Source organism: Hylobates moloch, unplaced genomic scaffold, assembly GCF_009828535.3.
Source record: "Hylobates moloch isolate HMO894 unplaced genomic scaffold, HMol_V3 SCAFFOLD_22, whole genome shotgun sequence".
Lineage (NCBI taxonomy): Eukaryota > Metazoa > Chordata > Mammalia > Primates > Hylobatidae > Hylobates > Hylobates moloch.
In genome coordinates, this window is record NW_026652297.1 from 19,517,539 (window position 1) to 19,544,619 (window position 27,081).

The following is a 27,081-nucleotide window of genomic DNA, read 5'->3' on the forward strand; positions in this document are numbered from 1 at the left end:
TGTAATAAACCAAATTGTTTTTGCTTGATGGGCTAGTCAACGTAATGCTCATTTAGTATGATTTGTTATCTATTCTCTTTTGTTACCTACCGGTAATACAAACCTATCTGAACCAGTATTAAGTCTGGAGTTTTATGTTTGACTTTTATTTTTGTTTAAATTTAAGAATAAAGAATTTTCAAGGCTGGCCACGGTGGCTCAGGCTTGTAATCTCAGCACTTTGGGGCTAGAGGATCGCTTCTGCCCAGGAGTTCAAGACCAGCCTGGGCAATATAGCAAGACCCTGTCTCTACAGGAAAAAAAAAAAAAAAAAAAGAATTTTGACTATTTAAGCTAGCATACGTAAGAATTGAAACTAGGCCAATCAGGTTCTGCTCAGCAGCAGAAATGTAACGAAGATCAGAGTGCATTTTAAGTACAGTGTCCAAAGCCAGACAAAATGGTGGTGGATCTGTGGTAATCATGTAGTTATACATAAATGAAAATGAACATTGAAAAGTTATTCTTCCAATAATATTATGTTCCTAGTGACCTATTCTTAGACAATATATAGTTTGAAACTCCTGGACTAGCCCCTCTCCAAATAAGAATTAATGGAGTTTAGCCAACTGTTAAATTTATCAGTATGAATTACAGTTTAGAGGCTCTGGGAAATTAACTTTCATTTTCTTCTTCGCTCTTATTGTACTTCTTAAGGTAATCTTAAATAGCATTCAAATATAGGTATACATGACAAAAAACAAATACATATAACAAGCTATTTTCTTCCAAATTATGCACAAGTCTGCTTTGAAAATTATACTTAAGTTGAAAGGAAAAACTAAGTTTCATGTTTCCTTTGACATTCATGATCTAGTGCTTTTATTCTGTCATCACAGTGATCATGAGATTAAAAATAATTACCCTTATGTGAATAAAATACATGTGATTTCATGATTTAGTTATGCATGTCAATGTTACTACTTTTTAAACTATAATCAGTTTTGCCAACTTTATACAGACCATGAGCAAAACCATGAGTCGATTTCAATTGCATAATCTCAATATTACATAAACATATTCATAACTAATAGTTCACAAAATTATGCACCCCAGTATTTTAAGAAAAACTATCTAAAACAAAAGAAAGCAGTCTAGTTATACCGATTGCAACTGCAGTCTCCTGGGAATCTCCAGTAATCATTTTTATTGATACTCCTGAGGCAATGAGTGTTGTAACAGCTTCTTTCACACCAGTTCTAGGTGGATCAATGATTCCCACCAAGCCAAGAAATGTCAGCTGTCCCAGTTCAGGACCAGAAGCCAAAGCAAGAACTTAGGAAATAATAAAATCCAAACAACAACAAAAAAAAGTGAGTCATAAAAACATCAGAATTTAGTTGACAGAAATTGGAGACAGTAACACTTCTTAAATAAATCACTTAAGACTATAATGTCATTTGTGAAATCAAAATGATTACAGACCAAAACATTATAATTTAATGGTTCTGGATAAGGGGTCCCTTTAAGCTGTTTTAATTAAAAAGAATCAAACTAAAGAACTGAAGGGCAGAGTAGGCAAGAGACAGAAAATGAACAATATTTTCACATAGTAACCACATGCAGCTACTTTCAACAGGAACTTTGCCTCTTTAAAAAATAGAATTAATTATTTAGAGAAACTATGGGTTTGTTAGGCTTTAAAGTCAATTTTAAATAGACAAACACCTTTGAAGGTGGCTTCTAATGGATCTTCATCTTTCCATTTCCAAGATCTCCAGAAAAATTAAACACTCTGAAGAGAAGACTGTATTAATTATACACAGCCTGTAACAATTTTGTACATGAAAACTCCTGGAAGGTAAAGTTAATTTGGAAAGTGGTTGTAAAACCATTAATACCAACAATAGTTTGGATTCTTTTACTCCTCCCATAACATGAACAGACATTTCTTATTTGTAACGTTGGTTCTCTAAGAGTATGTAAATAATGCTATCATATTATTATTTCTACTTATTTCCCTGTCATCCTTGGGCATGTAAGATATAGTACAAAGTACTTTTCATTTCCCAAATATCTTTTAGCTTGCTCTCAGAATTATGGAACTCCGGTAACTACTTTTATTAACCAAAGGAATGTACCTGCATCTGAGATATTAGACTGAACAACTTGTAACATGCACATACAAACTAAACATAAATAAGTCAAGAGGAGACTGAAAAGCCCCAGAGAGACCAAAGAAACTATCTATTCTTGGTCAAGCAGAAGGTAGGAAAGATTATATATGCTCAAAAAAAAAATCAAGGTTAAAGGCAAGTAATTCTATTTTTCCAAAGTAAGGGTCATATACCTAATTATTTATGTAGATGTGGGCCCCAAAGGCTTTCACCCTTGAGAGAATGAGCCACTTCACAGTTCCTGGTGTTGGGATAGAGGCTGATGGTAACAGAAGGGGACAGTGACAAAAATATATGTCAGCAAATCCTAAGATGGAAAGATCAGCTCTGCACACTCCTAATGGAGGGGTGGCACTAGTCTAGAGGTTAGTATCCTGCATTTATTTGCTTCTTTAGCACCAATGAAAATCTGCTGCTACTCTCCGAGTCAAGGATAGGTAAACTTTTTTCATGTGGAGAGCCCCTGACATAAAACAAAATATACTCTAATATCAAAATTAAGAACCACAGTATTTTAAGAAACTTAAGTTTTATAAGATGTAATGTAAGTACATATCAACTGAGGTTTAAAATCTTTCTGTTCTTCATTATGGTAATCTCAGGGGGAGGATGGAAGTGGAGCACAAGGGTAGATAAAGAAGAAAAGACATGAAGCAAGAGACAAGTGAGCAGAATGTTTCCCAAAACCCTGTGCAACAAAAACTTTCCCCTCTGCCAACTCTGGTCTACTTCATAATGTTACAATACAAAACACACATACACAAACCTCCACAATCCTTCATATGAAAAGAGTTAGTCAATATAACGAGGCAGGAAAACTTTGTTCCAGAAACTAAGAAAAAGAGGGAGCATATATTAGACCTTCAAGACCTCTTTAAGTGCTCTAAATCCATGCCACTTTAAAACCTCTCGCTATGCGCTGCTAAGAGTAGCAAGACTCTACCCACTTCCCTTTTTTTCTCCACTCTTTTAATGCTTTATTAATAGCTGGAAACAAAGCCAACAAACTGGAAGTGATGACATCTCAGAAGTTCAAAAGAGGAAATAAATGAGTTCACATTTTGTCCACCAACAGTCTTTTTAAAAAATAAATAAATAAGTGCATCTTAGAAAAAGTAAATTTAAAAAGAAAGGGTCAAAGCCCCAGAATCAGGTGAATCAGGAGAGTAACAGGCCCTCTGCACCACAGTCTTCCCAGGATTGGCTCAGTGGAGCTGCCACTGCCCCTTCATACACAGGCTTTAGCAATCAAAACCCTAATTTTGTGGCAGCAAGGCCTCCCTGCAATGCCCCTTAAGTCTCTGAAACTCCCACTTGCTCTAACGATTATAATCCTGGGCCAACCCTTAACTGTCATTCTCTTTCCCTAGCTGAGGTGGAAAGTTGAGGAGTTTAAGGGGAACAAAAGTGTTACCCTGAGCCAGAGTATCTGAGCTTCCAGCAGCTGGAGCCACCAAACAGTTTGGTCTGCCAACTGTTCAGAAGGGAGTAAGGGTACAACGTACGAGGGCACCCCCCTGTGCTTAATTATCCAGAGTGTCAGTTGGCATTTGTACATTTGGCTTGATAAAAACATATCAAAACCCTGTGGTTTCAGAGACCCTGCTATTCTTAGGTCTGGCCCAGGTAAACCAGAAAAGAGGTTCCTCCTGCCCCAAAACTGACACTGGGAGAAAGAATCTGCCTTGGCTTCCGGGGTCCAGAAAGCTTGAGGACTGAGGTGGGGGGAACCAGAGCATGTTCCAGATTCAGGCCTTTGGGATGAAACCCCAGAAACTCTAGAACCTGTCATCAAAGCCTCTTACATTAAAAGGGGAAAGGGGGAAGGAAAAGTTGTTTTCCTTTAAATTTTTTTCCATCCAAAATACCCATTTGCAAAATAACTTCTCAGCCACGAGTCTCTGCCTCCCATTTCCTTGGAGATACAAGATGAACTGTTAAGATGGTCACAATACAGCCCATATCCCAGATGAGATGCACTAGGCTCTGGGGGCAGGGATATGAGGATTGATCTTGGTTCAGCAGCACAGAAGGTTCAGAGAGAAGGGCAAGGGCAGCAGGCTGGGAGCAGTGTTCTCTGCTGGTAAGAGTACCTTTCCAAACTCAGTTTATTTTAAGAACAGAAGCCCTATAAATCCATCAAAATGTTTAAAACTCAAAAAAAGCCTTTGCTTAAGTGAACAACAAATAAAAACATTTTTCACATAACTTTTCTTCCTCCCAGAAATTGTAGTGCTTAGACTCTTATTTCATTAAAATAATAAAATTAAGGAAGCCAACTCTTCCAACTGCTGTGAGAGACTACATAACTACATATATTCTGCAGAAGCCAGATGACCATACAGCAGGTAAGAATCACGTAAGGACACCAACCACCAACCCCCGGGTCTTACACATGACATCTCTAGGAGAGGTAGCCTAATGTGTGTGTGTCCAGCAGACCCTCTCCCCATCACTGCTCAGTCAGCAGCATATAAGTAAGCAGCATCTGGGGACTTCTTTACCTCCCTCGTGAACAGTAACAGATCAAGTTAGCAATCACCTTAAAGGATATATTAGAGGCTTCAGACTTAATTTTTAGAAAAGTATTTTTGTCTTTAAAACAAAGTGATAAAAAGAGAGTAACACCATTTTACCTCGATCCACCCTTCTCATAAGATAAACTTGTTTAAAATAATAGAAACTCAGAGACCTCTGGAGATCTAAAAGAACCAGTGATTCGTATTTTGCTACATTCTCAAATTTCCATCTTTTGAGGGCCAATTAACCAACTAAAACTTAACACCTCAATACTGGCAAGGGTTCTACAAATCCTGGAAGAGAGTTGGACAGCTCAAATATGAATCATGAATTCATCTGCAATTAAAAGAAGGCTCTACCTTCCCACCCCAGGGGACTATGCTGAAATAGCCTTACCTCTGAGTCCCGCTGAGCCCATGCGTGCCTTCTCTTGTTGGTACACATCTCTCTGCTGCTGAGTAAGTGGCAAGGTCTGCCCTTTGCTCTGGTATGTAGTACAGTACTTAATTACTTGTTCATAAGCACCTTTCATAAAACAAATCTCTGGTCTGTCCTAAGAAGAAAATGTACCAAACATAAGTTTAATTTCAACTTGTACATACCTGCCACTGGAGTCCAAAATTAAGTGGCGTTCATTTCTCATAATTCCCAGAGAAGTTACTCAGGTGGCAGGTTTTGACTGCCACCTGAACTCTGAAGATTAAATATTCCTATATGGGAGCTTTCTGTATCTTCTATAGAAAACATCTATCCCACCATCCCACACATGAAAGGCAATGCTATACCAAGCCCCAAATGTGGCACTCTGAAATGTGGAAAGAGGCTCACTGCAACATAACAGGAAATGAAAGAGAAATAACAGCTCACAATGGTTCAAGTTCTCTATTACCTACTATATATATATGTATCTCTCTACCTAAAATGCCATTTAATTCTCCCAATCACATTGTATTTATGGGTATTATCAGACTTTTTTTTTTTTTTTTTTTTTGAGACAGAGTCTCAAAGCCTGTTGCCCCGGCTGGAGTGCAGTGGCACGATCTCGGCTCACTGTAGGCTCCACCCCCCGGGGTTCACGCCATTCTCCTGCCTCAGCCTCCCGAGTAGCTGGGACTACAGGCGCCCGCCACCTCGCCCGGCTAATTTTTTGTATTTTTAGTAGAGACGGGGTTTCACTGTGTTAGCCAGGATGGTCTCGATCTCCTGACCTCGTGATCCACCCACCTCGGCCTCCCAAAGTGCTGGGATTACAGGCGTGAGCCACCGCAACTGGCCTTCTTTTATTTTTTAGCATGGTAAATAATCTTCAAAAGCTTATAATGAAATACTGCAGTTTCCTGTCCTACGCTTCTCACCACTAGTCCTACTCCATGGAAGCAAAATAATTTTAACTCTCTTAGCTGTTTTCTCTGATATTTACCCTCACGTTTTTAACACGTTTATACTGCTACTCCATCAGTTATCAATTTTATACACTGTCTATTGTGACAGATGTTAATTTCCCCATTTCCACTACCTATTCTCCCCTCCCCATCTTTATGATATAGTTGAAGCAAAATCTGCCAGTATTTTGTTTACAACAAGACTCTGCTGCTAAGCCAAGTGTGGTAATGACTACAGCCGTTCACAAATATTCCAGTTCTCCTGGGAGGTAGGAATGTATTTCCCTATTGCCATTCTCACTCCGAAACGGTCAGGCATGACTTGCTTTGGCCAATAAACATGAGTACTTGTGTCACTTCCAAATGGAAATGTAGGTGCCGGTACACAATTTCCTATTCTTCTACCCCTGCTGTGACAGTGTGTGCTCACATTAAAACGGAGCTTCCAACTGCCTGAGTTCCCAAGTAACTACAATGAGCAGATATTTGGGGACAGGGAGGCAGCAGGAGAGCATGATGTTGTTTTCATGGCCTATCCTGATTGATAGCTCAAATAGGATACTTCTTTTCCTGTTTAAGTTTCGTCCTCTATAAAGTTAATAACCACCTCTTTGTTTTCTGTATACCTATCATTCATTCTTCCTAAACTCTTCAATGTAATATAAAACCCTTCTCACGGTATTTTTTCACATCAACAAAGAAGCAGATAAGCTATTACCTCTATATTATTACTGGAGACCGCCCTCCTTCACTCTTCTTTCCATTTCTAATTGGCTGATTTCTAGGCCTGCTATACCACTGGTATCTAGGAACAACCCTCTACCTCTATCCTCACTGAATTTTAAGTCTTTTAAGTCTCCTTTTTCTTTTATCCACCAATATCTTTCTAAGAAAAGGTGTGTGGTGTGGGACACGTTTTTCTTCTATCCTCACATTTGTAAATTTAGCTAGGGATAAATTTCCTCTCATTTTGAAGGCTTTGCTCTATTATCTTCCAACCTCCAGTGTCAATGTTTTCATTGAAAAGTATAAAGAAATTAAAGTAGTACCCCCTTATCCAGGGTTTAATTTCCTGCAGTTTCTGTTACTTAGCAGCCGTCCAAAAATATTAAATAGAAAATTCCAAAAATAAATAATTCATAAGTTTCCAATTATACAACATTCTGAGTATGGTGATGAAATCCCACTCTGTCCTGCCAAGGATATCATCCCTTTGTCCAGCATATCCACCCTGTATATGCTCCCTGCCCATTAATCACTTAGTAGTCATCTATGTTACTGGATCGAAAAAAACATGGTATATATAAGGTTCAATATTATTCATGGTTTCAGGCATCCACTAGGAGTCTTGGAATGTATCCCACTGGGCTAAGTGGCAGACTACCATACTTTAGTTCCTAAGCCCTTTTATATGATCTCCCCTTTGCTCAAAGCTCTCTAGAAGCTCTTCAAATTCTCCCTCTCCAAGTGTCCTCAAATTTCTTAATTATAGGTCTTGTGTTTATCCCTCACCCCACCCCGCTTTAACATATATACTGTGCTGAGCAGTTGGTGGGCCACTTTATTCTAGATGCTAAAGTCTTTTCATTCTGGAAAATTTTCCAGCATTAGTTGATAAAATCTTCTCATTTTCTGTTCTTTCTTCCTATTACCTATTCCTATTACCCTTCCTATTACCACTATGGGGTAATTACTGGATCTTCTGTATTTATTTTGATTTTTCTTACCTTTTATACTGTACACATCTTTGACTTTCTGTTCTATTTTGATACATTTCTTGAAAAGTCAAGAAAATATTATTAAATAAAGTTATATTAAATAAAGTTTAATAAACATTTTATTGAAAGTTATTTTGTCTTTTTTATGGTTTTTGGAAATTTTCTTCAGCCAACTGTCACTACCTTTCTCTAAGACCCCTTTCTCTGTTGGTTTGGTCTTTGGCTTTCATACTAAAGATTTTCTCCAAGTATCTAGTAATCCCTCCCTGTTCACTTGTATTTAAGAGTGAAGAAATTAAAAGACTAGAAGCTCCATGAGCACTGGCAGAGCTAAGGATCAACTGGTAAGCCTTGCTGTAGGGTGATGAGATGAAGTCCAGGAGTAGGTAAGTGCTTCCAATGAACAAAGAGCTTAGCTCAAAGGTGCCCCTTATGACAGGGCTCCCCAACTCCCAGGCAGTGGACCAGTACAGTCCGTGAAATTTTACGAACCCAGCCGCAAAGAAGAAGTGGGCTGCAGGCAAGCGAGCGCTACTGCCTGAGCTCCATCTCCTGTCACGTCAGCCAGGGCATGAGATTCTCATAGAAGCATGAACCCTATCGTGAACCACACATGCAAGGGATCTAGGTTGTGCACTCCTTATGAGAATCTAATGCCTGAGGATCTGAGGTGAACCAGTGTCATCGCAAAACCATCCTCTGCCTGTGGAAGAATTCCAGGAAACCAGTCCCTGGTGCCAAAAAGGCTGGGGACCACTGCCTTACAAGACCAGGCAGCTTTTCTAAAACTCTTGGATCTTCTTACTTAGGGAATGACAGTAGGGAGATGCCAGCCTTCACATATTCCAAGAGACAAGTGGTGTTAAGAACTAGGGCTTTATCCTTCAGGACAATGACATCTTCTTAATCACTCTGTTTTCAGTCTTAAGGCTTAATCCTACCCTCTACTCTTATCCCCAGATTTCTGGTGTTCCACAGGGGTAAAGGAAGGCTAACCGTCTGGCCTAAAGAAGCAGCAAAGGTACTTGGGAGAGTTCTATTGGTTCCTTATTCAGAATTTCAAATTTCTCTACTATTTTTAGCCTTATGCCTTACTCCCTGCCTTCAAAGGTACCTGGCACCTTTGAATCTTTCCTATACTTTCTCTTTCTGAGTTTATATCTTTTATTCCTTGTTAGTGATTTTGGTGGGTTCCAGGGAGATAGTAGAGATAAATATATATTGTCATGTTCAAGTGAAAGTCCTTTAAAAGCAAACTATTTGAGCCACTGAAGTTACTTTTAAAATGGCAAGTTTCCCTATCTGTGTCAGGATGACTTCTTCTAGATCCTCAGTCACATCTGTGGGTTGGATTTTGTTTGTTCATTTCACTGGTTGGTTTTGCTGTGCAAGAGGAACTCTTCAGGTCGGCAAATGAGAAGAATAATCAAATGTTTACAAACATATCCTGCCACTTTTTGTCTCCCACAACTAAGAAGATTTAATTTTCCAACGTAAAACTTTGGTGAGATTACATTAAAAGTTGCTGAAAAGTAAAATTATTAAACATTACATGAGCCACACTATCTTGAAGTACCGTGTGATGGTTTACAAAATGTAGTGAAATAGACCTATCAAAAAAAGTCATATGCATATTCTTGCCATATAACTATATGGTTAAGAGACATCAGCTGAAAATCGCCTAAGTTTAATGTAATTTCTGAAGGCTTTACATTAAAAGGTTTAAAGTGAAAGGTATTTTATTTTCATAGTTTTATTTCCAATTGTCTTCTTTCACCTAAGCTTGTAAAAGTTCCTTTAAAGAATAGACGGAAATCTTTTTTTGGTCCTCATGAACATAGTTCCGGGAAGACTTCAATTCAAAGTTCAGTGTTAACCAACCTGGCCTTTCTTTTAAAACCTGTATGTTTCCACTTACATGAATGAAGGGAGATCCCTTCATTCCTGTTTTCTATAGAGATGTAATCATAGGTATCATATGCAAAAATCATGTGTTTGCTCATAGGTAAAAACATACAACCAACTAGTCATTCCTGTCAAAGGAACTATAAAAATAACAAGTAAGTCCAGGTGTGGTGGCTCACGCCTGTAATCCCAGCACTCTGGGAGGCCAAGGTAGGAGGATCATGTGAGTCCAGGGGTTCAAGACCAGCCTAGGAAACATAATGAGACCCCATCTCTACAAAAAATAAGCAAAATTAGCCAGGTATGGTGGCACACGCTTATAGTCCCAGCTACTTGGGAAGCTGAGGTGGGAAGATCACTTGCGCCCGGGGAGGTTGAGGTTGTAGTGACCCGAGGTCACACCACTGCACTCAGCCTAGGCAACAGAGTGAAGGAAAGTTTAAGGGTGTGTGTGTGTGTGTGTATTTTTTTTTTTTTTTTTTTTTTTTTAGACAGGCTGTTGCCCAGGCTGGAGTGCAGTGGGGTGATCTCGGCTCACTGCAACCTCCGCCTCCCGGGTTCAAACAATTCCTGTCTCAGCCTCCTGAGTAGCTGGGAATATAGGCAAGCTTCAATAGTTTTTAAAGTTAAGTTTCATCGTCAAGCTGGTGATAGCAACTATGAGTGATATAATTATACACTGTAGGTAATTCAGAACTCTTATTACACTAACTGGAAAAATTTCTCAAGCACCCAGGAACAAGGTGGCAGCTTAAAATATCGGTATGTCATTTTGTCAGCTTGTAAGCTGCAGTAATCAACATGAATGACATACATTTGCAAACTACTTTTCAAAAAGTAAGGTGGTTTCATTTGTTCTGAAGATAAGACATTCCTTCAATGAAAAAACACAGATTGAAACACAGTCTGCAAAGACCTTATAAGGAACTGTCATGAAGAACAGAAAAAATTCTGAAAAAATCTGATGTCACAAGCCTTAGGAGACTGAGACTAGGCTACAACTCATTTAGGCTGTCTGCTCACACAGCAACAACTCCATGAATATATCTATGCATGGATTCTATAAGGAAAGACTATCAAAGAGAACACAAATAATTAAGAGATGAGTGTACTATTAATTACATATACTTTAAAGCAACAAGTCTTTATTATGTACAATGACTAAACCCAAAGGTGGACAGGAAATGAAAACATAGTCATCTAAGCTAAACAGGAAATAAGTATTCTTTAAACAGATGGATACCTGCTGTGTTCGGTGTACACACTTAACAGCCATCCACTTTTGCTCAGAGCTAAAAGGGTATTCAGCTTTTCTGATGTAGTCTTGTTGAAGTCCATCAAGACCCATCTATAAGGCACAAAGAGAAAGTTAATTCTCACCTATATGTGATTATTTTTTCCTTTAACAAACAACAAGGGTCACAACTTGTAACTAGGTTGGATGGATTATTTTTCAGTTAATAGTGAAATAGTAAATGCTCCATCTATATATACTGTACTTCCCTACACATCAGCATACATTTTCAACATGAAAGCCCAGGTATGTAGATATAGTCTAAGGCAGGTTTTCTGGATTGTACGCTGACTAAACCTCCCACACCCACTGTATTAATCCCTCTACCAGCTCAAATTCTGAAAGGAAGCAGGATACAAATAAATAAAAGTACCCAACCAATTCTGAGCATGTATTTTTATGATCAATAGAAGTTTTAGATTAAATCTCTCACTTCTTAGGGACTCAAATGGCTCACTTGTCATCATCCTAGTCCCTTACCCTCTACCACTTTATATCCTGAATACTACCAGTCATGTTGTTGTTTTCCCTCCCAATAGCCTTTGCATCAATATCAAATATCTAAATATCAAAAATATCAAAAAATATCTTCCAAATATCAAAAAATGTTTAAACTACTCAAAATTCTACCATGTATTGCTTTCTATTTTCTACTGAAACATGTTCAGGCTCTTCTTCTTGGCCTTAAAGGTTCTCCAGAAACCCACCACATACAGCGTCTATAAAAATCCTTCTGGTCACACAAATATGTTTCATTTCATCCAGTTTGGCCAACTAATTAGCCACAACCAACTCTATGCTCTTTTATTCCTCTCTACTTCTACTTTAGTTCATTCCCTAGCTTATCTCATCTAAACCCTTCCTATCCTTCAAAGCCCTCATATCCCAGCTCTGAATTTGCATTGTTCTTATATGTGACTCAGTGTTTAAGATTTCAGTGTCTGCTGTCTTGGACTGCCTTTTGTCTCAAGAATGTCAATATAAATTCCCTACCTACAATGTGAGGTCTCTGCCCATAAAAAGATAGTTTCATACTCTTTATCCCTCAAAGAAACTGATATCTTTATAAGCATAAAACAGGAAATACTTGATAACTGATTCATGTTTTGAGTACTATGCTATTTTAGTTGTAAGGAGACCAAATGATACAGAAATGTGCTTTTCTGCCAAGGAAACTATATATTCTAAAACTATCAATTTTATTTCATTAAATATGTTATAATAACCTGTAATTCTATACTGTCTCTCATTTCAAGCAACCTCATTTAGAAGCCTCTTGCTTTATACAAGTATCAAAATTTTCTCTGAATACTCTTAAAGGTGGGAATAGTTATTTTTGTTATGAGTGACAGGCTGGACTTACTAGGTTTCTCACTGAATCAAATATAGGACTTAGGGGATAAGGAGACAGACTGGGACAGATGAAAGGTTAACTGAGACTTCTTCTCCCCAAAACAAATTATAACTTCGCAGTTATTTTGAGAAATTAACAAAGGAGAGAAAGGAAAGACTGGGAAAAGAAAGCTATTTTCTCATGACTGTGTTATCTTTACATAAAAATACTGAAGAATGTTGCCTTTTATTCATTCAAAAGTTAGTATTTATCAGCAATTACACACATTCATAAAGTATTTCACATGTAGATCTCAATATTGTGGAAGACAGGAACATTTCTTCACAAGAAATCAACGACTGCTCATTAGTTTGTAACTTGCATGTGAACAATAAAGTTATACTGAAGAAACTCTATACTTTACATTTATAGGAATAAAACTGATACCCAAAAGATAGTAAAAACAATGAAATAGTATGAGTTTTTTTCACTCAATATCTAAAAACCAGTAATACTGAAATTGATGACACTGCGTTCTGTTGTGAGGGCAGTGTCTCACATGTCAAAGAAGAGAAATTTAGGTACATACCTTCATTGCAAGAGCAATTAAGGCCCCTTCTGTTGGCTTCCCCATTAGAGTATTGTTTCTAATTACAGCATCATTGCACACACAGCCCGCCTAAGAAAAATACACATAAACTATGAACCTATCACTGTGTCTTAAGTCATTATGAAGAAAGTCACCGTCTTGGAAAAAAAAGTATTTACCTCAACAATTCTGCTAACAGCTGGGTTATAGAATCCATGAACAACATCACCATCAACAATCACTTCCCCAAATTGATTATAGCCAACTCCAGTAACCTAAAGATCACAAAGTGGGATCAATAATACAAACACTACAAACGTGGTGGTGAAAAGACCTATAAAACCCAAAAACTATAATGAGTTCTGTTCATTTTATTTATAATGACACTGTTAAAGTGTTTATCTAGAAAAGCATTAAAATTTGTCTTAAAAAGGACATTTAGTAAAGAAATATAGATTCTAATTCTCATCACAATTATTAATCTAAAAAGACATTGTTTTCTAATTACAATATACTGTTAAAATAATAAGCTATGAAAATATACATAAATAAGCTTGAACTTATATGACATTACACTTACATAGCATACTATAGTTTGCAAAGAACTCAAATCCACTACCATATGTAACATATAACACAAAGCTGTGACTTAGACAAAAGCAGTATTCTTTTTGCAAACATGCAGGCCTAGAGAAATTGAGATACATGCTAGCACTTACAAATCACTTTAACACAGCATATTACACACCAATTTTAAAAATCAGAGGTAGAGACAAACCAGGTATTTATATCATATGTCTAGAACAAACCAAGCCAAACGAAAGGAAATTTCACAATAAAAATCATACAATTTAGTGGCCAGGTGTGGTGGCTCACATCTGTAATCCTAACACTTGGGAGGCTGGGACAGGAGAATCACTTCAGCCCAAGAGTTCGAGACCAACCTGGGCAACAAAGCAAGATCCATCTCATTAAAAATAAAAATAAATAAAAAATGTTTAATGACATTAATTGAGAGAGAAAACAATTAACAAATGGTTAATGCATTACATATAGCATGACCTTAAAACAAAAGAAAAACTAATATTCTACCTTCCATACCTGGATCATATAAGCACATGTAATCCCAATGACCCTTCTGAATCATCCAGAAAGGGCACATTCACCAACACAGCATGGTGGATCTTTGACCAGATCTAACACCGTAAATATCAAGAGTCTCTTTTCAAAACCTATGTAAAATGGACGTAAATAAACCCAAGTACAACTTCTGTCAATTTGCCTACTGCTTATTTTTCTCAATGAATTAGCTATAAATACATTTTAAATTACTGTACCCAACATAAGTAGTGTTAAGAGCATTCCAGTCAAAAATCCTGCACAGACTGAGTAGGATTAGACTTGTCCATAAGCACCTTCAGGAAGAACTACTGCACAGTAATGTGCACTTAAGAGACAATGTATCAATATATAATTGTTAAAGTGATTCATTCATTCATTCATCAAATATTTATTACCATGAAGCAGGCTGTGTGCTAGGCAATATAGTTCCTGCTCTCTTATAATGGGGAAAAGGGACAGAAAATTTTACCTAAGATAAGGACTAAGAGGTATGAAATGCTAAGACAACATATAACATAGGGCCACTTCTGGGTGTTCTGAAGAAGTGGGTTGGAATTAAGGTGCAAAGGATGAAGAGGCATTAGACTATCCTAAACAGTGACAAAGGCAGCCAGGTTCTTAAAGCAGGAATAATTGTGTCACATCAAAAGAACTATAAAGCCAGTATACTTGGTGCACAGAAAGCAAAGGGTAGCATATAAGGATAGAGGGGAAAATAAGGGACAGAACATGTACGGCTTTGAGAGGCCACAGTTCAGGATCCTGATCATAATGGAAAACCACTGGAGTACCTTAATTTATGGAGTGACATGCTTAAAATTTGGTTCTAAAAAGATCCCTCAAGCTGCTTATGGAGTGAGGGCATCAAGAATGGATAAAGACCAGTCAAAAAGCTTTATCAGAATGGCAGGTGAGAAATGGCGGTAACTTAAAGAAGCTGGCTATAAAGTAGATGGCTGGGAAAATTCTTTAGGAAGTCAAAATTGGCAGGATTTGATTATGGATAGATGAAGGGGTGACTGAAAGAGACGTCAAGGAGGAATCAAAGTTTTTGGATTGAACAAGTGTACAAGCGGAATGAGACAAAGACTTGGTAAAATCACAGAGAGAGAAAATAACTCCACTACTAGTTTACAGCCCTTTTGAAGGTAAGACACTGGAACTGTTAGGAATGTTAAACACCAAGTTTCTTACAGGGATACTGTTTTTGTTTGTTTTTAAAAACCTATAGAGTACCTCAGCATGCAGACCATCTGAAGTAAATATGTGAGTAACAGTCATTTCATTCTTCGTCAGTGTTCCAGTTTTATCTGAACAAATCACATTACAGCAGCCTAAAGAATTAAATCATTACAAGTCACCAAAAGAATCAAGGAGAAATATAGGTTCACTTAAAAAACAAATCAAAGACTAGAATCCTGTCCTACTTCTCTGAATTTTATAGAGATCAAACTCATTGGTAATTTTAGATTAACTTCTCTTATTATGCTTGTTTCAGCATAAGGTGCAGTTTCTGAAATTAAAAATAAAAATTAGATGATGACATGTTCTTATTTATATACAGTTAGTTTCTACAAAGCTACTTCACATTAGCTTTATGTAATGATCTTATATAACATCTTTTCTAGAAAGTTTGGAGAGTTCCTAAATATAAACCCATATAATTTCTTCAATCAGGATTTTTCAAGGTATTTCAGCTTCTCATATATGGAGAAGATATTAAAATACAAACTAGAAATTAAATTCAGTACATTTTTGGAGTTTCAAAGCATATTGCACATAAAGTTTTGTTACAGCAACACAACTGCTGTAAATTTACTGTTCTTACAGGCAAATTCAACTCAAGTATGACATTTGGGATCTGCAATAATACATTATCTTCTTTGACATGTCACAAGAAAAAAATTCTATTAATTTTACTCCAAGATTTCAGTTGTCGTATGGATTTACTGAACGTGATTTGAGCATTAGAACAATGATGTAGAAAGATTTCTCTTCAAGTCCCCTCACCTAAGGGATACGAATTTTTAATTGCCTTTTTTGGTTGTTAAAACCATATCCAATTTTGCCATAAGCCAAACATCATTATGCAAATCTCTAAGATAAAAACTGTAAAACTCTGAGATGATTCACTATTGACATAAACTTACGCATCATTGCGTAAGAATGCTCTTAACACAGACTTACCCAGAGTTTCAACAATAGGCAGTTTTTTCACAATGGCCCTTTTCTTCACCATTCTCATAACACCAAGAGCTAGCGTCACTGTGACCACAATGGGGAGACCTTCAGGAATTGCTGCTACAGCCAAACTATAACCAATATACACAAAGTATTAAAATGTAGGTTAAACAGCACTCAGCAAAATTTAAATTGGATGTTACTTAAAGCTTAATAAAATGCAAAATTAATATAGTCAATACCTAAAAAATAAACTTCTCAAGAGGAAGAGAAAGTTAACATTTACTGGATACCTAGTAGCTGCCAGGTTAAGCACAGTGGTTAAAAAATGTAGGTTCTGACATCAAATTGCCTGGATTTGTATCCCTGGCTTCACCATCTCTTACTTGTGTGATCCTGGGCTGCTTACTAATCTAGCTCTGTAGTTTACTGTCCTCATCTATAAAATACAGATAACTACAAATGTTCAAACAAAAACTCGTACATGAATGTTCACGGCAACACTATTCACAATAGCCAAAATATGGAAACAGGCCAAATATTCATCAACTGATAAATGTAAAATTGTGACATCCATGCAATGGAGTATTACTTTAGACACACACAAAAAGGAATGAAGTGCTAACACATGCTACAACATGAATAAACCTTGAAAACATTACGCTAAGTGAAAAAAGACAGACACAAAAGGTCCCATATTATATCATTTTATTTATATGAAATATCTAGAATAGGCAAATCCATAGAGATAGCAGATTAGTGAGTGGTTGCCAGGGACTAGGGGAAGAGGAAAACTTGGGAGTGACTGCTTAACGTGTACAGGGTTTTCTTCTGGCATGATGAAAAGGTTCTGAATCTAGATAGCGGTTAACAGTTGTAAAACATTGTGACCATACTTAACTCCACCAAATTAACTCTTTAAAACTGTAAATTTTATGATATGTGTATTTTATCACAGTTTAAAAAATTATTTCACTCTTGCCTTTTGTAATTAAAAAATAACAAGTCTTTCTCTGTGCCATTCCAAATACTATCTCTTGACTCTGCTAGAAATAAGGACATAAGCAATTTAACCCTTCATTCTACCACTGTTCCCTCTGCTGCTTCTATTTCCTAATTTCCATTACCAACTTTTTCTTTGCGTAATCTAGTATATTAGCATCCTTTTCTATAACCATAATTGACTTTTTCATGCTTTATTTACTGGTTGATTTTAAAGTTGAAAGCACATAAGCAACAATATTATTGGCTAAACAATACACACTGAAGAGTCAAGAAATATGTATTATCATTAATACTTCCTTCTCTCCTTTGGGCTACTCAGAGAGAATGTTCCTAGTTCAAATGGAATCCTTTTTTTTTCTTTTTTCTTTTCTTTCTTTTTTTAAATGCTTCCATTAAGGAAAAATAGGCATCATCACTTACAATCTAGATACAATGAATCTTTTCAATCTTTTATATTTAAGTCATCTTAGCAAAACTTTGCAGAGGAATAAATAAATTGTAAAAAACTTCACTCTAAATTTTCATTTTAATGATAACCCAAAACTATTCCTGGACTTGAAGGCATCTATACCTGAAATGGGTAACATCTTTTGGATGCAACTAACTGCTCATCTACTGTTTTTGGTGAACTTGGAACATATTTATCTTATAAATATTGATTTCAGATTTCAAAAAATATTTCTAACAGGCTCTAGCTTATTAATCTAGTTCTTCTTCTTGCATTTGTTCTGTCAAATTGCAACACTTCTAAAACCACTGATGGCTCCCAATTGTGTTGAAAAGAGAACAGTTATCTTCTTTGGTCCATGAATGCAAAACATTTTCAATTTTAGATTTATAAACACCAATTACAATGATGAATCCAATGAATTTTTCTACTTCTGCATAATCTATTTCCTTTTAATCACTTTTATATTCATACTAGCCCGAAGCATTTCTCCACTTAAAAGCAGTATGAAGTCAATGCTGATAAACAAGCATCATAAAAGATGAATGAAATAGGATCACATATTCGTTTAGCAAAAAGAGATGGTCCAGATTCTTGCTGGACATCTCCAGCAAGACTGCATGACAGAGTCCTTGCTGCAGAATGATTAACTGGAAGAGAATACCTGTTTCTTTTTTGTCCTTAAAAATAGACTGCTCACTCGTCAAAACTAAGGTGTTTGAGAAGATCTAGAGTATCATCATCCAAAGACTCAGTCTTGAGATTTCACTTATATTATTAATTTCACCCACATCATTACAGCCTACAGTGCTTCTATTTGGCTCTTTGCACTGATCTTCTGATTTGTCTAATAATTGTGAAAAGTCTTCTCTATTATTCTCTTTGCCATTATAGTAGAAAGTGAAAAATTTTGAATTCTCATTTTTGTTCAATGGAAGCTGTAACAAACAAACCTAAAGATTGTGCCTTTAGACTTCTTTTACACCTTCGTAAATGATGCAATACTTTAGGCAACATAATAAGAAAACTAAAGAATAAGAGAATAGTGATGATTTACTTTATTATTACATCAACCTTCTCAATGATTCCATCATTTTTCTGCTTTCTTATTGTTTTAGTCATCTTCAGGACTCTTGCGAATAATTGTTAAAATAATTCCTAGGGTTAAGAAATTGTAAAATACTTCAAGAAAGAGGAAAAATAGGATCATTAAAGGTCCCATAATGTAGCTTATATTTATAAAAGATTCCAATGGATCCATACTGCAAAACAGAATTGCAAAATAGAATGAGTTTTATTCTATTTGAAAAGTTTTAAGTTTCTTGTCCTTTGGAAGACCTTGAAGAAAGAATAGAAGTTACGATATGTCAATTTGTACAAACAGAACTCAAAAAAAACCCCAAATCCTCAAAAACTAAAAATGATCCAATGGATAATATGTCAATGTTTAATATCTCAAACTTATTCCCCATTTTAAATGTATTTTATATTTAATCCATGGCATTTTTAAATACAAATTTAAACCAAGAGTTTCAAATTGCATTTTCACCCCCTCCCTTGAGAAAAAAAAAAAAAAACACATTCTTTCACTATATCACAAATATCTTTTTACTTCTTATTCATTCTGATTCCTTGTTTCTATTTGACTTTTCTTTTTGAAAGACACTGACTTCTGTTCTAATATTTGAAATATTTCCTATGCCTACAACAGACGTCTACCAAGATTTCTTTTTCTTAGATGCCTAAGTAAGTTCTTGCCCTTTCTTATGTCTATTATCATCTTCCTTTCTTTCACCCTTGTTTTGCTGGAATTCATACAAGGATGGGTAGGAAATGAATGTTCTGAGTACTTGCCTACCTATTTGTAACTAATTGGACCAATCCTTTGGCTAGGCCTAATTTACAGATTTATGATCAATTGCCCCCTAATCTGTTACCACTGCTCCACTGTATTCTAATGCAATCTGATGTTAATAAAATAATCTTCCCCTTCTGGATTTGATTAACTCTAGTTCTATTCACCTAGTGACCTGGTAAGAATAATGTCAGGTATGCTGCTAGATAACACTGCTATGATTAAGGGATCCCCTGACTAATAAAATCTCTCTGGACTAGGAAAGTTATAATTATCTTATAGGAAGTCACAGCTTTGAGTTTCTCGAGTGTAGTAACTCTTGTAACTAGACATGTCCCTTGCAGGCATCTGGAAACGCATATTTCAAAATATGTCTCTCATAGAACACGAGATATTTTAACCCAAGGTAGATCCCACACTCATAAGGTTGACCTTATCTCCTTGTACTTGAGTGAATTGCTACACGGACTGCTGTGGACTCTCAGGATAAGGCTGACTGAAGTTACCCTGCTGTGTTCAGGGCACAGGTATCAGATGTGGTCTGTGAAAGTCTTGTGAGTTGGAATGTTTAGAAGAACCCAAAAAGATCCTATGGTAGAAACTGCAGTTGCTAATGAGAAGTCTGATGCCAGCGTAGTTACCCTTCCTTTGTAGATGACCTGACTTTTTTTCTTTAGTTTCACAATTATGTATCAAGGTTGAAGTTTTTTCCATTCTGCTTGGCATTTAGTGAATCCTTTCAATCTATAAAGACTTACTTTTTGCCTTAGCTTGAGAAAATACTTGTGTGTCATATGTAATTTTTGAAACTCCAATTAGTTACAAGTGGTATTTCCTGAAATTATTCCTCTTTATCATTTCATCTCATTCTTTCTAAGACTTTTTACTCTTTTTGGGGGGAGACCTCTTTGAATTTATATTATACCCCTACAATTGAATTTTTAATTTCAGCAATCATAATCTTACTTTCTAAAAACTCTTTTTGTTCTCTGATCCTTTTCTACAACAATTTATCTCATGGATGCAGTTTCTTCACAAGTCTCTGAAAATACAAACACTTGGTTTTTAAGTTTGTCTTCATTTCTTCAATGTTTCGTTTTCCTCTGAAATTGATTATTCAATTTCTATATTGTGAACTTTCTCTTTCATGCTGCTAGTTTTCAATTTGGCAATCCTTAATTGTCTATTTATATATAAAAAGACAATAATGCATGAGTAATTCCAGACATCTAGTATGGGTTTTCTTCATTACCATATACATACATTTTCATTTTTCTAAGGATAATTTTAATATATGACTTCTGAACTATTTATGTAGCGGTATTATACTCTTATGGGCTCCATGTAATACTGATCTCCACAATAAAATGTAAGCTGTGTCCATTAGAGAAATAAAAGAGGCAAAAGAGACTCCAATTATAAAGTATTGAGACTTACCTTACACTAATAGTAAACATTTCCAGGATGTCTTTTCCCAGTAACCAGCCAACCAACATGATGATTCCTGAAAGATAATTAAATAGTTATTTTTCCCTTTTACATACAATCACCTAGAAGGAACAGAACTGAAGGAATCTAAAACATCCCTTGACAAAAAAGGGAAAGCATATCAGATCACAATTACAAGATTTTATAAAAATCCATTAAACAGGGGAGGTTAAAGTTAACACTGCTTAATGTGAACGCTGTGCATACTCACATATGTACATGTGTGCACACATACACACAGTTTTACTTTTGGTTGACACTGCTCCTACCCATCCCTTAAAGCAGTAATATTTTATTATTTTTTAAAAAATTACCAGTATGTTCATACAATGAAAAAAAGAAGGTGGCAGCAAACATATAGGTCTTCTATTTAATATCAAATATGCAAAATTAAACCCTAAAACTTTATTTTCCATAACACAATATCCAGACACTTCTCAGCAAATCCATACTACATACAAAGGGACACTCAGGACTTGGCTCAAAAAGTGATGTGCCTTACGTTAAGCACCTACAACTGCCTTAACATCTAAAATTTACTACTTTCATGGCATTTCAAAAATTTAAACATCAGTTAAACCAATACTCCTTGCTTTAACCTTTTATCTTTGAAAAGAATGGGGGAAAGGGGCACACAAGCAGGTTTGTGAGGAAAAAGCAAACAGATTCATGAGAGGTTTGATAATATAAGCTATCTCAAGATTGCAAATCAATATGAACATTTAAGACAAGTTTTTTTCATCTTCGTATAACTAAAGAATAATTATCCAAATAGCAACCTTCTAAGATCCTATCCCAAATACTATCATGATGAAAGAAATTATGTCCAAAGGATTATACCAGGGGTCAGCAAACTATAATCTGTGGGTCTCCTGTCTGCTTATGTAAATGAAATTTGTTGGAACATAGCCACACTCATTTATTTACATATTTTCTATGATTGCTTTCATGCTAATGGTAAAATATTCCCAACAGAGACCATATGGACTAAAATATTTACTATCTAGTTCTTTACAAAAAAAAAAAAAAAAAAATTGCTGACCCCTGATCTAGCTCTTGACCTTGGCAAGAAAAATTATGTCCAATGTAATATACTAACATAAAACCAGAGAATCGTAAAGTTGAAACATATTTATTACTAAATTTGAAATGGTTTATGGTACAGTGCTAATAGAAACTACAAAGATTTAATTGGCTAGAATGCCCTTCGATTTATCAAATTCACTATAAAATTTCTAGAAAATGAAGACCAATAATCAAATGGAAGGAGTTAGGAGGGCATACACACCAGTGAAACAAAAACAACTAAGGTAACTTCCTACCTTCTACTTTATATTTACAATGAAGATAGATGGATAAACAGAATTACTATTTAAGAAGTTGTTTCAACTAATATTGTATTAACAGAAATATTGCTTTAAAATTGCATTACTCCTGTAATCCCAGCACTTTGGGAGGCTGAGGCGGGCAATCACATGAGTTCAGGAGTTTCAGACCAGCCTGGCCAACATGGTAAAATCCCGTCTCTATTAAAAATACAATAAAAAAATTAGCCAGGTGTGGTGGCGCACACCTGTAATCCCAGCTACTCGGGAGGCTGAGGCAGGGAAATCGCTCGAACCCCAGGAGGCGGAGGTTGCAGTCAGCCAGGATTGCGCCATTGCGCTTCAGCCTGAACAACAAGAGTGAGACTCTGTCTCAAAAAAAAAAAAAAAATTGTATTACTGACTGAAATACTAAGCTAGCTGGAATAATTAACATGGTAAGAAAATTAAAGGAGGAAAGACTCCAAAATTAATGCAAGTGCTTAACGTGTGATAAAAACGTGACTTCAATCCAATGAATGAAGACTGGATTACAGAATTAATGGGATAATTAACTTGAACAAAAAAGTTAAAACTCTGCCTTAAGCCACGTACTAAAATAAATTTTAAATAAAATAGTAAAATGTCAAAAATAAAAAACTATACAATAATGTTTTAATAAATGTTCTTATAAACATGAAGTTGGGAAAATCTTCAGGAATAGAACAAAACCAACTTAATCGCAGAGATTATCAATAGGAGGGTGATAACAGAATCTCAAGGAAAAGGGGATGTTTTAACCCATTTGTGTCTGAGGTTGCAATTTTTTGAATTTTTGCAACCAGACCTTGGCAATGACCTTGAGCAGTAGGATATAAATAACTCCCACATGCTTAGCATTCCAATAATGGAACACTAGGCATAAACAATTACATATATTGTCCTCTTACCAACTTTATTCCACATGCCTCAAAGGCAACTTAAATGGGAAAAAAAATACTTATACAACAAAAAGATTGATAATCTAGTCATATAAAACGCTTTTATCAATCCAAGACTCAAGACACAAGAAAAGGGACAAAAGAAATCGTTGGCAGGTCATAAAATGAAATAAAAATGATAAACCCACACATGACAAAGCATTTGGTTTCCCTAATAATGAACTGTGAAATCAAATAATGAGAACTCTTTTATTTACAGTTGAAGTTAATGACAATACTTAAAGCTGGCCAAAAATTTAAGTTACATGGATCCCCTTTGACTAAGTAATTTTATTTCTAAGAATTTTTCCTTAAAAAAGAGAGGTATTTACCAGAAGATACTACACTGAAGAAGTATTTATATGACAAAAAAAAAATCTCAAAAAATCCTAAATGTCTAGAAGAGGTCTTCTTATGTTTTCCCACAAAATAGAATACTATACAACCTTTACGTTTGTTTTATGTGAGCATCAATTTAATGACAAGAGTTTTATGACAGGATATGTGAAATAAAAATAGAAAAGCAGTCCATAAAACTATAGTACTACATTCTTGTTGAAGACTAGAAAGACAAATACTAAACTGTTTAAAGAAATATTTTCTGATTACAAGAATCAGAGTTCTATTTTTTCTTTGTTGAAATGAACAATGGCTAGTAGTCTTATAATTTTAAAAATGATTACACTTAATAAAAAAGAAAAGGCAATAAATAAAACTAGAATAACACCACCCTTCACATTCAAAAAACAAAACTCAAATAAAAATATATACATACTCACTCTTCTCTTACCTATTATACCAAAGGAGTAAAAGGAAAGCTGTTTTCCTAAGAGGTCCATGCTCTTCTGCAGAGGGGTTTTTGGTGCCTTGATAAATTGAAGAGGAGTGTCACCACAATTAGCTATATTTACTAAGTTTTATCAAGTGCCAGGGGCTTGCTAAGTGCTTGACAAAGCAATTCCTAAGTTAACCATATAACTCTCCCATAAGGTAAATAATCACCTTCACTGAGAAAACTGAGACTTAGATTTTACACAATGCCCAAGGTCACACAGTGAGGAACAGAAATTCTCTATTTTTAAAAACCTGTTTATTATTTGAAAAGGTCCATTCTCTCTATGCTTCCTTTTGAGGAAAAATCTGTTCTCCCTCCTACCAACCACTGCAGGACTTCATTACCATCAGCTGCTCTCTCACTTACTTTTCCAATTTCCCCCTTTCTGTATCCACAAACATGCTAGTAACCCAGGTCTTTTAATCCCCCCTCATCTGCTAACCCTCTTCTCTATTCATCCCTTCACTGCCATGCCTCTTGGAATGAGTTCCCACTTTGCATCGCATACTGGAGTTTTGGCAGGTTACCTGAGAAATCCAGAGGATTTGGGGAGAACATGACATTTGCAGAATGCAACTTCTTTTTATAATAAGAAAGTATTTAAAATGAACTCATCCTTAATACTTTTAGCCGAGAATATCTTGTAGGTTATTTTACTTGGCAATCTTTTCCCTGCCACCCTTACTTGGAATTATGTGAAGTTGAAAAAATTTGACAGAAGACATATTCCAAGGTACAAATATACTAATTACTAACCCTTAAAATTACAACACTAATTTCTGAAAATAATAAGATCTACAAATAAGTGGCTATAAGCCTTTTTCTGCTATAAACAATGAGTAAAGCTCAAAATCCTTTAGAACACTAACAACATCAATTTAGAACTTTTCAATTACAGGTTTTCCAATTATGTTTCTAAACAGAAACAACTGATTTCCATTCTGAATAAAATACTGCTCTCAACAGTATATAAAATAATCCAACATTCTCTACTTACAATGAAGAATTTCAGATTTGGAACAAATACATCATTAACATATTAAGTACTCACCTCTTCTGCTTGCATCATTTTAAAAACCTCCCCAAATTCAGAATTTTCTCCTGTTCCAATGACAACACCCTAAGGGGAAAAACAGGAAAATACATTTACATCCAGATGAAATGTAAACCAAAACACATACACATACACATCCAACAACTTTCAAAGTCTTACCTACAGTGAAGATGTCTAACATACACACTCCTAAGATTTCCTCAGCAAATTTACTTTTTTATGTTACTGTCATTAGCATTTGCCCCTTATGATTTAAACCCTGGAAACAAACATTACATTAAACGTGTTGCTGGCCGGGTGCTGTGGCTCACGCCTATAATCCCAGTACTTTGGGTGGCCGAGGCGGGTGGATCGCTTGAGGTCAGGAGTTGGAGATCAGCCTGGCCCACATGGTGAAATGCCATCTCTACTAAAAATACAAAAAATTAGCCAGGCGTGATGGGATATGCCTGTAATCCCTGCTATATGGGAGGCTGAGGCAGGAGAATCACTTGAACCTGGAAGGTGAAGGTTGCAGTGAGCCAAGATCGTGCCACTGCACTCCAGCCTGGATGACAAAGCGAGACTCCATCTCAAAAAAAACATATAGCAGACTCAATTCTGAGGCCTATTTTTTGCCTATATTAGTATTTCTGAAATACAAATATGTATTATACTCAATAGGAGACATTTAATATAGTTTCTTTTTATCCCTAGTGAATGGTGTCTTTTGCACTGGTGGAGTATCAGAATTCAGGAAAAGAAGCGTTTGAAATCGATCAACAGGTGAACGATATATAGTCAGATTATTACAGCCAGTATCATATCAACTAAATTAAAATTTATTTAATAATAAACACAGCCATGAAAACACTGTTTCTCTCTTTAAAAAGAAACAGGTATTGAGGATTATCCATTATCTGGGAAAGAGCGGAACTATGGAAATAGTATACTTCAGGGACACAGATTCTCCCCAGTTTCACAAATAGATGTAACGGGTTAAGTTCAATTTTATCTTTTGTCATGTATTTGAAAAATTCCACATAAAATCAGCAAAAAATAACTGAGAAAATAGTTTCAAACAAAGGAACTGCTTTTTTCAAATCAGGAAAAAAAATTTACCTTTGCTTTGCCACATCTGACCAGTGTTCCCATAAAGGCAATGTTACTTCTCGATGCAAGATCTCCATTAGTTGCAGCTGGCTGAGGAGCTGTCACCTTAGAACAAGGCGTTGTCTCACCTGTCAAGCTGGACTCATCAATGGACAGATCCACAGCCTTAGGGAACATAAAGAATCCCAGATTCAAATTTTGTGCTACATTTAACATCTCTAGAGTTCATAACATCATCACTTCTTCCTCAAATATCACTTTTCCATTGATTAGCCACATCTTGTATCAAAACCATCACTCTAAGACAAAAGACCAGAATCAGTACAATCATATTTTAAAATACAATTAAGTCAACAAAATCTAAGACATGCCAAGTAGAATGCTGTACCATGAGACTAGATTAGCCTAAAATTGAATATACAACTAGGAAAAATTTGACACTAGCTAACACTCAATCTTCATCTAGAGAAAACTCAACTTTTCATGACAAAATATTATTTCCTAATTTTGTCATGTCCCTAAAGTTCTGGAAATATGGCTTGGCAGATTAAAACCATCGGGGATGACTGAAAGTGATACATGAATAAAGGGGAAAAATATTACTTAGAAATCATTTCATTATTTTGGAATCAATTTTCATAAAATCATTCTTGCTATACATGCCGTTTATTCCAAATTACAATTTGCAAGACTCAAAAATGTATACAAATGTTTTCATGCAGATCATAACTATCATATCTTCCAACTCTGCAACAGGGCTCAATTTTGAAGGCTTCACTCCTGACACAGTATTTACCACCCAAGCATACAGAAAAAAGAA

The 27,081-nt window shown here is 35.8% G+C and overlaps 1 protein-coding gene across 2 annotated transcripts in view; it reads right to left on the reverse strand.

Moving 5' to 3' along the window:
* ATP2C1 (ATPase secretory pathway Ca2+ transporting 1) overlaps positions 1-27,081 on the reverse strand; it is a 146,368-nt gene that overhangs the window by 22,522 nt on the left and 96,765 nt on the right. For both annotated transcript variants that reach the window (XM_032143745.3, XM_032143749.3), the window contains 11 exons: positions 26,271-26,426; positions 25,167-25,235; positions 24,071-24,146; positions 20,946-21,012; positions 16,207-16,331; positions 15,256-15,353; positions 13,077-13,172; positions 12,898-12,987; positions 10,925-11,029; positions 5,073-5,229; positions 1,144-1,314 (listed from right to left, as the gene is read on the reverse strand). In XM_032143745.3, the coding sequence (XP_031999636.2) occupies positions 1,144-1,314; positions 5,073-5,229; positions 10,925-11,029; positions 12,898-12,987; positions 13,077-13,172; positions 15,256-15,353; positions 16,207-16,331; positions 20,946-21,012; positions 24,071-24,146; positions 25,167-25,235; positions 26,271-26,426 (1,210 nt within the window). The remainder of the gene's footprint in view (positions 1-1,143; positions 1,315-5,072; positions 5,230-10,924; positions 11,030-12,897; positions 12,988-13,076; positions 13,173-15,255; positions 15,354-16,206; positions 16,332-20,945; positions 21,013-24,070; positions 24,147-25,166; positions 25,236-26,270; positions 26,427-27,081) is intronic.